This window comes from Eurytemora carolleeae, unplaced genomic scaffold (assembly GCF_000591075.1).
Source record: "Eurytemora carolleeae unplaced genomic scaffold, Eaff_2.0 scaffold146, whole genome shotgun sequence".
NCBI classification, from domain to species: Eukaryota; Metazoa; Arthropoda; class Copepoda; order Calanoida; family Temoridae; genus Eurytemora; species Eurytemora carolleeae.
In genome coordinates this window covers 38,380-51,917 of record NW_019396503.1, presented here as the reverse complement: position 1 = coordinate 51,917, position 13,538 = coordinate 38,380, and the positions used below count along the sequence as shown (strand labels likewise).

Sequence of the window (13,538 nt, the reverse complement as noted above, 5' to 3'; positions counted from 1 at the left end):
TTGTTTGTTTGTTTATTTGTTTATTTGTTTATTTGTTTATTTGTTTATTTGTTTATTTGTTATTTGTTTATTTGTTATTTGTTTATTATTTTATTTGTTGTTTATTTGTTGTTTATTTGTTTATTTGTTATTTGTTATTTGTTTATTTGTTTATTTGTTATTTTTTTATTTGTTATTTGTTTATTATTTTATTTGTTGTTTATTTGTTGTTTATTTGTTTATTTGTTATTTGTTATTTGTTATTTGTTTATTTGTTTATTTGTTAAACAATTTTATTTTGTAGAGAAAAAGTTCCTGACGTTTGATCAGCTAACTCTGGTTCCTATTCAAACCAAGCTTATTCTTCCTGGACTCCTGACTGACCAGGAGACAGACTGGTTAAACAACTACCATCAGACATGCAGGGACAGGTACATATATCAGATACCAGACATACAGGGACAGGTACATATACCAGATACCAGACATGCAGGGACAGGTAGATATATCAGATATCAGACATGCAGGGACAGGTATATATATCAGATACCAAACATGCAGGGACAGGTACATATATCAGATACCAGACATGCAGGGACAGGTACATATATCAGATATCAGACATGAAGGGACAGTTACATATACTAGATACCAGACATGCAGGGACAAGTACATATACTAGATACCAGACATGCAGGGACAGGTACATATACTAGATACCAGACATACAGGGACAGGCACATATACTAGATATCAGAAATTCAGGGACAGGTACATATACTAGATACCCTACATGCAGGGACAGGTACATATATTAGATACCAGACATGCAGGGACAGGTACATATACGAGATATTTGACATACAGGGACAGGTACATATACTAGATACCAGACATGCAGGGACCGGTACATATACTAGATATCAGACACGCAGGGACAGATACATTTACCAGATACCAGACATGCAGGGACAGGTACATATACTAGATACCAGACATGCAGGGACAGGTACATATACTATATACCAGACATACAGGGACAGGTACATATACTAGATACCAGACATACAGGGAAAGGTACATATATCAGATACCAGACATGCAGGGACAGGTACATATACTAGATACCAGACATGCAGGGACATGAACATATACTAGATACAAGACATGCAGGGACAGGTACATATATCAGATACCGGACATGCAGGGACAGGTACATATACCAGATACCAGACATGCAGGGACAGGTACATTTACTAGATACCAGACATGCAAGGACAGGTACATATAATAGATACCAGACATGCAGGGACAGGTACATATATTAGATACCAGACATACAGGGACAGGTACATATATTAGATACCAGACATGCAGGGACAGGTACATATATCAGATACCAGATATGCAGGGACAGGTACATATACCAGATACCAGACATGCAGGGACAGGTACATATATCAGATACCAGATATGCAGGGACAGGTACATATACTAGATACCAGACATGCAGGGACAGGTACATATACTAGATACCAGACATGCAGGGACAGGTACATATACTAGATACCAGACATGCAGGGACAAATACCATATACATGATAAACAGGAACAGATAAAGACATGCAGTGTTCGCCAAAGGTCGGATAATCTTGAGAGTTGAGAGATCTGTTTTTGCTTAACAACAAAATATCAAATTTTCTACTTTTTCCTAGGGTTGGTCCACTGCTGAAAGAAATGGGAAAAGTAGAAGCTCTAGACTGGCTGATCAAAGAAACTCAACCTATTGGATAATTTAGTGGATTGTTTGATCACAAAGTAATTCAAAAAATTGTTTAAATTGTAAAAATATTATACAAAGTTTAATTATTTCTGACCAGAGTGAAAGAAGACCAATCGTTACCATCACTGTAAATTATGCAGTTTAGATACTGTTTCGGATTTACATCTGATTATTTGATCTGATTGCTTGATCTGATTACTTGATCTGATTACTTGATCTAATTACTTGATCTGATTACTTGATCTAATTACTTGATCTGATTACTTGATCTGATTACTTGATCAGAGTTGAAAACTTTAGAATGGTGGATATCAATATTAATGCTTAAACTTAAAGAAGTTAAAAATTTAACCAATCAGCTCTGATTACTTGATCTGATTATTTGATCTGATTACTTGATCTGACTACTTGATCTGACTACTTGATCTGATTACTTGATCTGATTACTTGATCTGATTACTTGATCTGATTATTTGATCTGATTACTTGATCTGACTACTTGATCTGATTATTTGATCTGATTACTTGATCTGATTATTTGATCTGATTACTTGATCTGATTATTTGATCTGATTACTTGATATGATTACTTGATCTGATTACTTGATCTGATTATTTGATCTGACTACTTGATCGGATTACTTGATCGGATTACTTGATCTGATTCAAATCAAAGTACTTATAATTAACTAATTTTTTGTGAATATCCAGTTTTCCATATTTTTTTTTACCAAGTTCTGGTAAACGTCGATTCCGCACAACAAAGTAAATTCATCACATTTTAAGATTATACTTTAAAAATGGAGAAAATTATTTGTTTTTCTATCTTTTATTTAAACAGAAATTCAGCAAGCATTGCTGATAAATAATATTTCGTATTTTGTTAAATGATGTAGACAAGTTCTTACTCTAACAATAAAAATATTTTTTGATTAATTGATTTAATTACTTAAGAAATAGCAAATTATGCTTACCCACAAAGGATGAGACTTCAGAGACGACTTTACTGGATTTTTATTGTCTGAATTCATGCGGGGGGCTCCACCCCACTGCACCCCCTACTAACTCCAAGTTTTGCACGGTTCTCCCGTCCCAGTTTTATTGGGAGTTTGACCCCCCTTTTCAAATAGCTGGATCCGCCTCTGAGTGTAAACCTGTAAATAAACAAACGCAGTAATTTTAATTCTAGCGCTTAGTGTCGCATACTTATAGATTCGAAACTAAGGAGCAATAAAGAAAGCTTTAACAATATTGTACACTATAGGGCCATTAACAGAGGTCAATATGGTCTTGTTTATAAGAAATAACCGATTTAATGTTATGCTTTTTTTTGGCTGATTACCAATTGAGGTGGTGGAGATTACCAATTGAGGAGCGCGCTTGCCGCAAAACACATTTGGGTGGCGGTGATTACTCGTTAAGGAACTCTAGACTCCCCCCCTCGTGCGGATCAGGTTATTTTATTTCTCCCAAATAATGCAGTACACTTGTTAATGTAAATAAGATACGGATGTTTCTATAATTACCTTGGTTTGAGAATTGAGGGATAAACGTGTTTGGATTCATAGAGATGGTTTCTATTATAAAGGAGAGGAAAAGATGTTTGAGTAAATGAAATTTAGGATCTGGATATTCACAATAAAAGCAAATATTGTAGTATTTCACAAGAACTATTTTGTTTTATTAATTGGTGCTTACACAATTTTATTCGTACAAGATATATACGCCTGGAAAATAATATAAAATTTCTCAAATAATATATAAACTGCAATAGTTATTCACAAGTTGAGGAATTTGTGAAATTTTCAAAACAAAAATAGAAGTCTTAATCTCAATTAAAATAGAATTTTCTTAATAAATTGTTTATGGATCATTAAAATTTTCTATTTTATCATAATGAGATTATTTAAAAAAAAAATTTGTGGATGTAAAAGCCAAATATTTTATTGGAGACCAAAATGCAGGGCATTCTGATGCAGGCTTAGAGAGGTAGCGAGGGGCGTGGAGACGGTTTCGCGGTGCTGATGCGGCCCTGCACCCCTTCCCTCGTTCTCTTAATATTAATTGTGAACCTCAGTAAGCATTTTCTCACGTTTAATTTGATAAGGATTTTGCCATATACTCCTTTTAACATTAAGCTAAAAACATATGTATCACAATTTGAATGTCCGGGCTACAGAAAAATATTAATCAGCTGATCATGCAAAACCAAAGGGTCGAAAGGCCTTTGCGTTGCAATGAAAAATCTTTACACGATCAAAAAGTTGTTACATAAACTATTTGTCTTAAAAATTAAAAGGTCAACTTTAATTGAGATTAAGACTTCTTTTTTGTTTTTCTAAATTTGACAAATTCTTAAGCTTGTGCTATAGAGCAGCTTTATATAAAGAAAGACAAAAGGGGCGTACGATCCTGAGCCCCCCCCCCCTCCTAAAAACTCCTTTCCTGACAAAAGTACTGATTAGTTTTTTTATCTAAATTAAACCGTATATCTTTCATACTTAGACTTTGCGTGGTTTAGAACAATACATATATTTGTTGAATATATATCAGGGGAGCAGAGGAAATGAGATTTTATCCAGAACTTCAAAATTATAATCCCTATATCTGTGCAACCCGATCTTTAATATTTGAAATTCTGTGGACATATTTGAAATAAGGTTTACATCATAGGAGGCCGAATTTAAATAATTTAAGCCGCGGCTTAAATTTGAGACGCGTCTCAAACATGGTTGGTCCCACTTAAAATTGTTTCAAGATTGACGCCGGCGCTCAGTTGAAACAGGGTTTTGGCGGATTTAAGACGCGACTCAAATTCATTAAATTCGGACACAGGTTTCAAAGAAATTGGGATTAGAAAATTTGAGTTTGTGGCAAAAATTAAGTTCCTTTCTTGAAAAATCTTTCCCCCTTTCAAAAAATAATTTTCTTCCCAAAACTTTGATACGTTTACTCGGAGCAGCAAAAAGATGTGTAGGGTTTTATTTGCTGAATATTTGGGTATGAATTGTAAAAAGAAAGATAAAACATAATTTTATTAAAGTTTTTTTCCTCCCCTGTACATCGAAAATCATTTTTACAGAAATTAAGTTTGTTTGCGCAGATATATCAAAACAATCCTAAAGGTTTTAATCACTGAATTTTTGGGTAAAGAGAATTAAAAAGGATGAAAAACTTACCTTATGATGTCCAACTTTTTTCTACTTTTTTGATTACCAAAACAATTTTTTTACAGAATTTACAGAATTTATGTTCGTTTGCGCAGAGAGCCATAGAAATTTTCAGGGTTTTACTTGCTTAATTTTTGTTTTAAGAATATGAAGAAAAAAATAAGTTGCCTTTTAATATAAAAATTTTCATTTTTTCCCTACATCATATAAAATCATTCCATATTTGAGGCCCCCCCCCCCCCAAACAGGTGTATCTGTACTCGAATCTATTTATATAATTGAGCACCAGTTCATAAAAACATAGTTTTTGTTAAATACTTAAATTTGTTCTTTTACTGTGTTTCATTATTCAATTATTTCACAAAAACTATAATGTTTTGTGAATTGGTGCTCATAAAAAATGGGTCTTAAAACAAAAAAAAATACTAAAAATTGTGCTGTTAATATATTTGCTACAAATTCATCTCTGCGTTGTTAATTTTTCAATTTACAGTTTAAACTCCATCCAGTGTCTGGGATGTTAGGCATTTTCCCAAGCAGCAACTTCCCCTGGATATTTTCCCAAATGACAACTTCAGTGGCAACTTCCCCACACAGGTACATATATCAGATACCAGATATGCAGGGACAGGTACATATACNCCCCCCCTACCTTTTGGATAAAAAGTTAAGACCCCCCTGGACAAATTCCTCTTTGCGCCCCTCTGCAGTGTGTAAACATTCACTATAAAAGAGAAACTAAAATGTTGTGTAGAAAATATATGTAAAAACCCGAAATTAGAGACAATATCCAGTTTTAAAAAAAATTTCCAAAGTTTTTAGGCTCAGAAAAAAATACAAAACATTTTCCGTTTTGATGTACACAGTACACAATACACTGTACATATCGTACAATTTCTAAGTACAAACAGGACACTTTGTAACTTTTCAACAGTAGTCAATACAAAATGTTTGTACTGCTAGGACAAATATTTCTAGTAACCATATTGGTGAACGGAGAAACTTTGACGGAGCTGTGTCCGCCGTCGGAGTCCTGTGTCCCCTTAATCAGGTAAAAATTATTCGGTCCTATTGGTCTTATTACCCATAAAGAGCCATTGGGCACTGTGCAGTGTGTCCCAAGAAAAAATATTTTTGGGACAGGGAGAATTACTGGAAAGATAGATATTTATTAGAATTGATTATACCTAGTACAGAAAGGGAAATATCTTGTTTAAGATTTTTGTCGTCGTATATATTAATACGATGGAGACTAAATGTTTTCAATTTAGTTTTACCAAGCTTTCAAGTAGCTTGTTTACACATTAAAATGGAGACATGAAAATATGTCAATTAATAAATTCTTTTAACGTTTTATTAATTTTAATTTAATTGAATTTAAATTTTGATTTAAAGTAAATTGTTAGAAATCAACCTAAATAGTAAAGTTTTTCATTGTATTGATATAATCGCCGACCAATGTAATCATACCCGGCCATACACCAATAGCTCAGGCTCAATATTTAAACCATATCTCCCAGGGATAATTACAAAAAACTCAAACTATTGGTCTATATGGATTCTCATGTCTGGACTTTTCCTAAAATCCAAGCATTTACATTGATCCTACATAAACGACTTTTTTTTTCTGTAGCAACCTAATTACTCTTGAAACCCACTAAAAAAATAGCGAATAGTTTTTCATACTGTTTAGAAACTTGTTATTAAGGTGCACACCTGTACTCCGTGATCTTATGCTGTCACAAATTCTTGGTGACAGTTCAATGCATCGAAGAGTTCTTGCAGATGTATCAAGGAAGGGATTAAATATTGTTTTTATGTATTCTTTTAATGCAGGACTATGTACAAACCTCTTTTACTTTAATGCTTTACTTAAAAAAAACTCTTTTACTTTGATGTTTTTCTCTTTTTGTGTGATGCTTAACCCTTATAATTTTTTTCTCAATATTCTGATACATAACTCTTGTACTTTTTAAATTTGTTTATACAAAACTCTTCATTTGCTTTTCTTTAATAATTCAATGAATAACTCTTTATTCTTTGAATAATCTAATACGCCTTCCGAGACTGCTAGATTTTTTACTGGGATACTTTTTTATTTAGTTTTATTCATAAATCTTATACTTTGATACTTTTCTTATTTAGTTTAATTCATAAATCTTATACTTTGATACTTTTCTTAAAGTTTGTTTCATACATAAATCTTTTACATAAGATTACCTTAATACTTATCTAAAATAGTTTGCGAAATAACTTTTTTAATTTGAACCTTTCTCAATATTTTATTACATAACTCTTTTCCTTCATTTGCTTTTATTAGAGACAGGGTTACCCACAAAGGATGAGACTTCACAGACGATTTTACGAAATTCATACTGTCTGTTTCCTCACATTTAGTATTTTTGCACTTTTAAACTCTTTTCTTTCTGCGTTTAAGCCTTACAAAGACTATCGTCATAGCATAAGACTTAATTTAAAGTCTCTTTCTTTGTGTGGTAACCCTGCATAATTTTCTCTTGAGTTTTGTCATTTGACTCTTTAACAATTCATTTCTATAGCTTTCTTCTCTCCAGTTATATTAGCCCGTTATAAAGAAAAATCTGTGAACCTGGTTCCAAAAAGATGGTTTGTTGTGACAAGAACAAGCTTCTAACCCATCGTCTACAAGGCGGAGGACATCAACCCCGACCTGATCAGGTTCAACAGTTTTCAGAAGTGTTCCTGGGAAAACTTATTCCAATGATGCATGATGTATCAGGAGATGTGTACGCTGTTGGATCAAACCAAATCCTAATCAAGAAGTTCACATACGATGGAACTGGACCAGATGCGTTTTTCCTGGCTGGCACTAGTGGTACTAGACCATCCGTGGGGGGTATACCGATTCCATTTCCATATAATGGGGTTAATTACCAATATGGTGATACGTCTAATCCAAAATTGGGAAAGTTTAGAGGAGATAAGGAGGTAATGCTGACACTTCCTCCTGGTGTTGGTATTTCACAACTTAAATGGTTGGGGGTCTGGTGTCGACGCTTTGAAGTAAGTTTTGGTCACATATTGCTGTGAGAAAAATGTATTTATATATTAGTCTTTTATGAAATAAAAATAAACTCGAGTCGTTTCATTTGTGTATAGATGTGGAACCTTAGAAAGGTATTTAATCCAGAGGTTTATTATGTAAGCATAGAGTGACATTGGCCAATTCAAAAACAGTTTAATGATGGAGATATTCTTGGTTGAAACAAAAAAAGAAAGAGCTAGTATTTAACGATCACCGTAACCCCATAAACAGGGTTACCATGAGACTTAAATAAAAATATACATGAAACTGTTAAAATATGACAATCTATTAGTAAAAGCTGAATTTGGACTACTCGACCCGATAACAATTTTTTGAATATAAATTAAATGATTGTGAAAGATGGAAACAAGTGTTAAGCTGCAGGGTATCATGAATTTAAGAACAAAGACTGAATTAATTCCCTGAATCAATCAAGTCTTTACCTTCGTGGATAGCCTTGTAATTCATCTTAATCATTTCTTTCTCATAAATACTTTCTCATAGGAACTTCTTACGCTTTCAGTCCCTTTAACAGATAGTGATTTGGCTACAGAGCTGAAAACTTTAGAATGGTGGATATCGAGATTAATGCTTGATTCTCTTTTTTTTTCTTCAAAATATCGAGACTAACCTAATCTTGTACTTGTATATCCCTGAAAAGTGTATAAAATTCAACCAATCAGAGTCGTGTATATGAAGCTGATAAATTTGAAATTTGCGAGCCATTTAAGATTATATACAGAAATGGGAGGAACTCTAATTTAGAAAAACCGGTTTTTGATTATTCTCTACTATATCCAAGAAAGAACGGTTTAAGAAGAAAATCAATAGTGTTTCCTTTGGATACTCAGATTAAGTAATCGGGATTAAGGATATCTCATTCTGAAGTTTTCAGCTCAGTATACCTAAATTTTTTTAATACATGAAAATTATATAATTTTGTTTTATATTGAATTTTATACCTAAAAAAATATTATTTTCGTTACTTTTTATATAATAATTTCAAATTTTCAAATTAAATACTGAAATTGATCAAGTTAATGGTTACTAAAATAGGTTTATGATATAACTAGAATTGATCAGGTTGATTATGCTAGAGTTGATTAGGTTGATGATACTAGAATTGATCAGGTTGATGATACTAGAATTGATCAGGTTGATGATACTAGAATTGATCAGGTTGATGGCACTAGAATTGTTTAAATTGATACTAGAATTGATCAGATGGAATACTAGAATTGATCAGGTTGATGGTACTAGAATTGATCTGGTGGATGATACGATACTAGAATTGATCAGGTTGATGATATTAGAATTGATCAGATGGAATACTAGAATTGATCAGGTTAATAGATACTAGATTTGATCAGGTTGATGATACGAGAATTGATCAGGTGGAATACTAGAATTGATCAGGGTAATGATACTAGAATTGATCAGGTTGATGGCACTAGAATTGCTTAGGTTAGATACTAGGATTGATCAGGTTGATGATACTAGAATTGATCTGGTGGATGATACGATACTAGAATTGATCAGGTTGATAATATTAGAATTGATCAGGTTGATGATACGAGAATTGATCAGATGATATACTAGAATTGATCAGGTTAATGATACTAGGATGATCAGCTTGGTGATACTAGAATTGATCAGGTTGATGATACTAGATTTGATCAGGTTGATGATACTAGAATTGATCAGGTTTATGATACTAGATTTGATCAGGTTGATGATACGAGAATTGATCAGGTGGAATACTAGAATTGATCAGGGTAATAAAACTAGAATTGATCAGGTTGATGGCACTAGAATTGGTTTAAAATTGATCAGGTTGATGATACAAGAATTGATGTGGTGCATGATACGATTCTAGAATTGATACAGGTTGATGATACCAGAATTGATGAGGTTGATGATATTAGAATTGATCAGGTTGATGATACAAGAATTGATCAGATGGAATACTAGAATTGATCAGGTTAATGATACTAGAATTGATCAGGTTGATGATACTAGAATTGATCAGGTTGATGATAGTAGATTTGATCAGGTTGATGATACGAGAATTGATCAGGTGGAATACTAGAATTGACCAGGATAATGATACTAGAATTGATCAGGTTGATGGTACTAGAATTGATCAGGTGGAATACTAGAATTGATCAGGATAATGATACTAGAATTGATCAGGTTGATGGTACTAAAACTGATCTGGTTGATTACACTATAATTGATCAGGTTGATGATACTAGAATGGATTATGTGGATGATACTAGAATTTATCTGGTGGATTTAGTTTATTTTATTTAAAAGTCTCGAATTTCGGGGGCGTAAGTAGTCTACTAGTCTATTTTATGATAATTTATTAAATTCTTTCATTAGACCTTATAATCTTATTTACAATTTTTTCTCTGGGTATTATTTTAATTCCATGGAAAAAGGAAATTATTGCTAATTATTAATTAAAGTGTACAGAGTTGGGAACAGGGGCCGAGCACAGTTGGATATTTTGAGGAGAAACAGGGGCGTACGAGAGATTTAGCTTATGGTGGGGGAGGGGTGACTATTTCTGTGCGTGAGAGAGCCAAAAAAATGTGTGCAACCCCTAGAAGACGCTGTGCCCTCCCCTTAAACCCCCTATCTTTTAAAAAAAATATTGATTAATTAGTTTTTATCATAAAATGTAAAGAATATATTTTGCATTTATAGGCTTTGCTGGTTTAAAACATAGTTTTGTTGATATCAGGGGTGGATATTCCTAAAAAAACTTTCCCCTTCAATCTTATTGTTGTTTTTTGCCGCTCCGCTCAAACATTATTCTGCAGGTAATAAAAAAATTCACCAAAATTTCCCACCCCCCCCCCCCCATTAGGCTAAATCTCCAGTATGCCCTTGTCGAATCTTACAAAAATGAATTCCAAAGTTTCAGACTACTGGGACCAAATTTAGTAATTTGGCAGTATATTCCAAATGAACGTATGAATATACGTTTGTCTGATCAATCAATAGTTCAATCGATACAGCTCCAATTGAAGAAGCGCTTCCGAGTTCCGATCTAATGAACGCGGTATTCTCGCATCTGACATTTTAATTTTAATTCTCAATTTCGTTAATTTTTATTTGTTTAAATTATGTTATATGTATTTAATTTTTAGATTTGGCTAATTTTCGGCGAAATATGAAGCGTTACGTTAAAAAAATATCTGTTCGATGTTGAATACAGACCCGTCGAATCATGTATTTCTTGAATTTTTCTCTATTTAATTTGATATTTTATACACGCATCTTGTAAATCATATTGATAATCTTAAAGAAAGATTTTTACACCCTCCCTATTTTAATTAAAATAAATGTGCATGAATTGTGATTTTTCTCAGAATTAGGTCAGATTATGACTTAGTTTTTGGACCGAGCGCTGCGGCAGTACCCGGCTAGCGCTGGGTAATTTTGTACATTGGTCTGATATGTATCACATGGATATTATTGGTCATGTGTCCGCAGCGCCCGGCATCCTAGACTGTTCTAGCCGCGGCGCTCGGCCCCCTAGCCTGTCCTAGGCGCATCGCTTGGCCACCTAGCTTGTCCTAGCCGCAGCGCTCGGCCTAGAAAGTGTCTTAGCCCAACCTAACCATAAATAAATACTAATTTTGTTGAAAATTGATGAAATTAAGTCTGTCCTGGCCGTAGCGCTCGGCCCCCTAGCCTGTCCTAGGCACATCGCTTGGCCACCTAGCTTGTCCTAGCCGCAGCGCTCGGCCTAGAAAGTGTCTTAGCCCAACCTAACCATAAATATATACTAATTTTGTTGAAAATTGATGAAATTAAAAGTCTGTCCTGGCCGTAGCGCTCGGCCCCCTAGCCGCAGCGCTCGGCCCAGAAATTGTCCTAATATAACCTAGCCCTGAAATAATATAAAATCAACATCTTTCTGTTGAAAATAGGTGAGATCTAGGTCATGAACAAAACTGATAGGAGGGGGTCCAAAAATCGTTCTCTAGGATGGACCCAAGTTGGACATAAGGGCGCAGCGCTCGGCCCCTGAGTTTAGCTCTGTCTGGACCTAACTCTGAAAAAATACAAAATAAATATTTATATCGTTGAGGTCATGTAATAAAATTGATTTTTTTTTTTTTTGGGGGGGGGGGGGGGTCCAAAAAGCGTTCTTTAGGACAGACCCCAAACAGTGATGAATCATTTAAGATTCCCGCCTTTAGATGCATATAGAAAGAAATGTCAATCAATCATTAAGATTAGTAAATTACAAAGTTTATTATTTTCAGATAAAGAAATGGGTTGGTTTGGTGGTGAACCTGAGACTAATACCTCCGCAACTATAGATATGTCAAAATACTCAACAGGTTCTAATTTTAAATAAAATGATTAAATAATTATTATTAACTAGCGTGAGAACCTAGCATGAAGGAAGTGCTTAGGATCCGGATCCAAGTGGTAAAATATCAACCAAAATTTGCAAAAAAAACTTGTTACTCCTAAAACCTAAATCTGAACTTTTGAAATAAAAGAGAAATTATAAAAATGTCATGGTTCATAAAGTTCTGGGATAAAAATATGCGAAAAAAATAAAACAAACAATTTGGAAATTATTTTTGTTACAAAAATTCAGTAAATCTTAAAGAAATTTTTTTTCCAGTGCAGAACCAGGATCCAGATCCGGATCCGCATCAAAATTAAATGGATCTTAAGCACTGGTCTAGGGTACTAACTACTCATAGTTACTCGCGCCGTTGGTCGTAAATTACAATTTAGTTCTATAAAAATCGACCCACTCAACTTAGAATCTCAAACCAAGCTTAGAACATTTCCAGGATTTCCCGAGTTCCCATATCAAAATTTAATGCAAACCTGTCAAGGGGTTACTGAGTTATGATCGGACATCCAAACAAACAAACAGAGATTACAACTTATATAGATGACATTCACAATTCACAATGGGGAAAATAAACGAATTTCTGGGTATATGGTAACAAAAAGAATGAATAAACTCGTCTTTTAGTGTCCCATTTTTTTATTTTTCCCCCTCAAATCATCAAAAATCATTTCTGAAAACTACACACCCCTTATATTATATTATATTTAGGAGAATATGGAAGTAAACTAAGATCTTCATCATCATATTCGAGTAATGAGTTCGATACCAGCCCTGATACCTCCTCAAGTCCTAGCTCTCTAGGTATTAGTATTCCATTGCAGATAGTTAACTTAGTTTAAAATTTAGAAAAATCAACCTAGGTCCTGGTTCACGCGGATTTTACGGTCCTAATCTCAGAAAACTGTGATTTTCGGTCAAATTTGGACCTATTAAACTTAATTTTTTCGTCTTTTCTCTTTAATACTTTTTTTTGTTGCGTTTTACATAGTTGCCCTCAAGCAGGGATAGGTATAAAGAAATGTCAACCTAATCTGTCAATATATTTCATATTCCACATACCTAAGTAGTATTTTCCAACAAAAAAATAAAATCATATCAAGAGCTTTTCGGAAAATATTTCATTATAACTTTTATTCTAATTTTGACCTC

At 33.6% G+C, this 13,538-nt stretch overlaps 2 protein-coding genes across 2 annotated transcripts in view; both read left to right on the top strand.

Annotated features, from left to right (window-relative positions):
- Window positions 1–1,833, top strand: part of LOC111704490 (xaa-Pro aminopeptidase 1) — an 18,042-nt gene extending 16,209 nt beyond the window's left edge. The window contains exons 21-22 of the mRNA XM_023476736.1: window positions 277–410; window positions 1,695–1,833. Of these exons, the coding sequence (XP_023332504.1) occupies window positions 277–410; window positions 1,695–1,773 (213 nt within the window). The 3' untranslated portion in view covers window positions 1,774–1,833. The remainder of the gene's footprint in view (window positions 1–276; window positions 411–1,694) is intronic.
- Window positions 1,834–5,847: 4,014 nt separating this feature from the next.
- Window positions 5,848–8,057, top strand: LOC111704489 (protein Skeletor, isoforms B/C). Its single transcript, XM_023476735.1, has 3 exons — window positions 5,848–5,983; window positions 6,641–6,727; window positions 7,527–8,057. The coding sequence occupies exons 1-3, from the start codon at window positions 5,880–5,882 to the stop codon at window positions 7,999–8,001; spliced, it is 666 nt and encodes a 221-aa protein (XP_023332503.1). The 5' UTR covers window positions 5,848–5,879; the 3' UTR covers window positions 8,002–8,057.
- The last annotated feature ends 5,481 nt before the right edge of the window (window positions 8,058–13,538 follow it).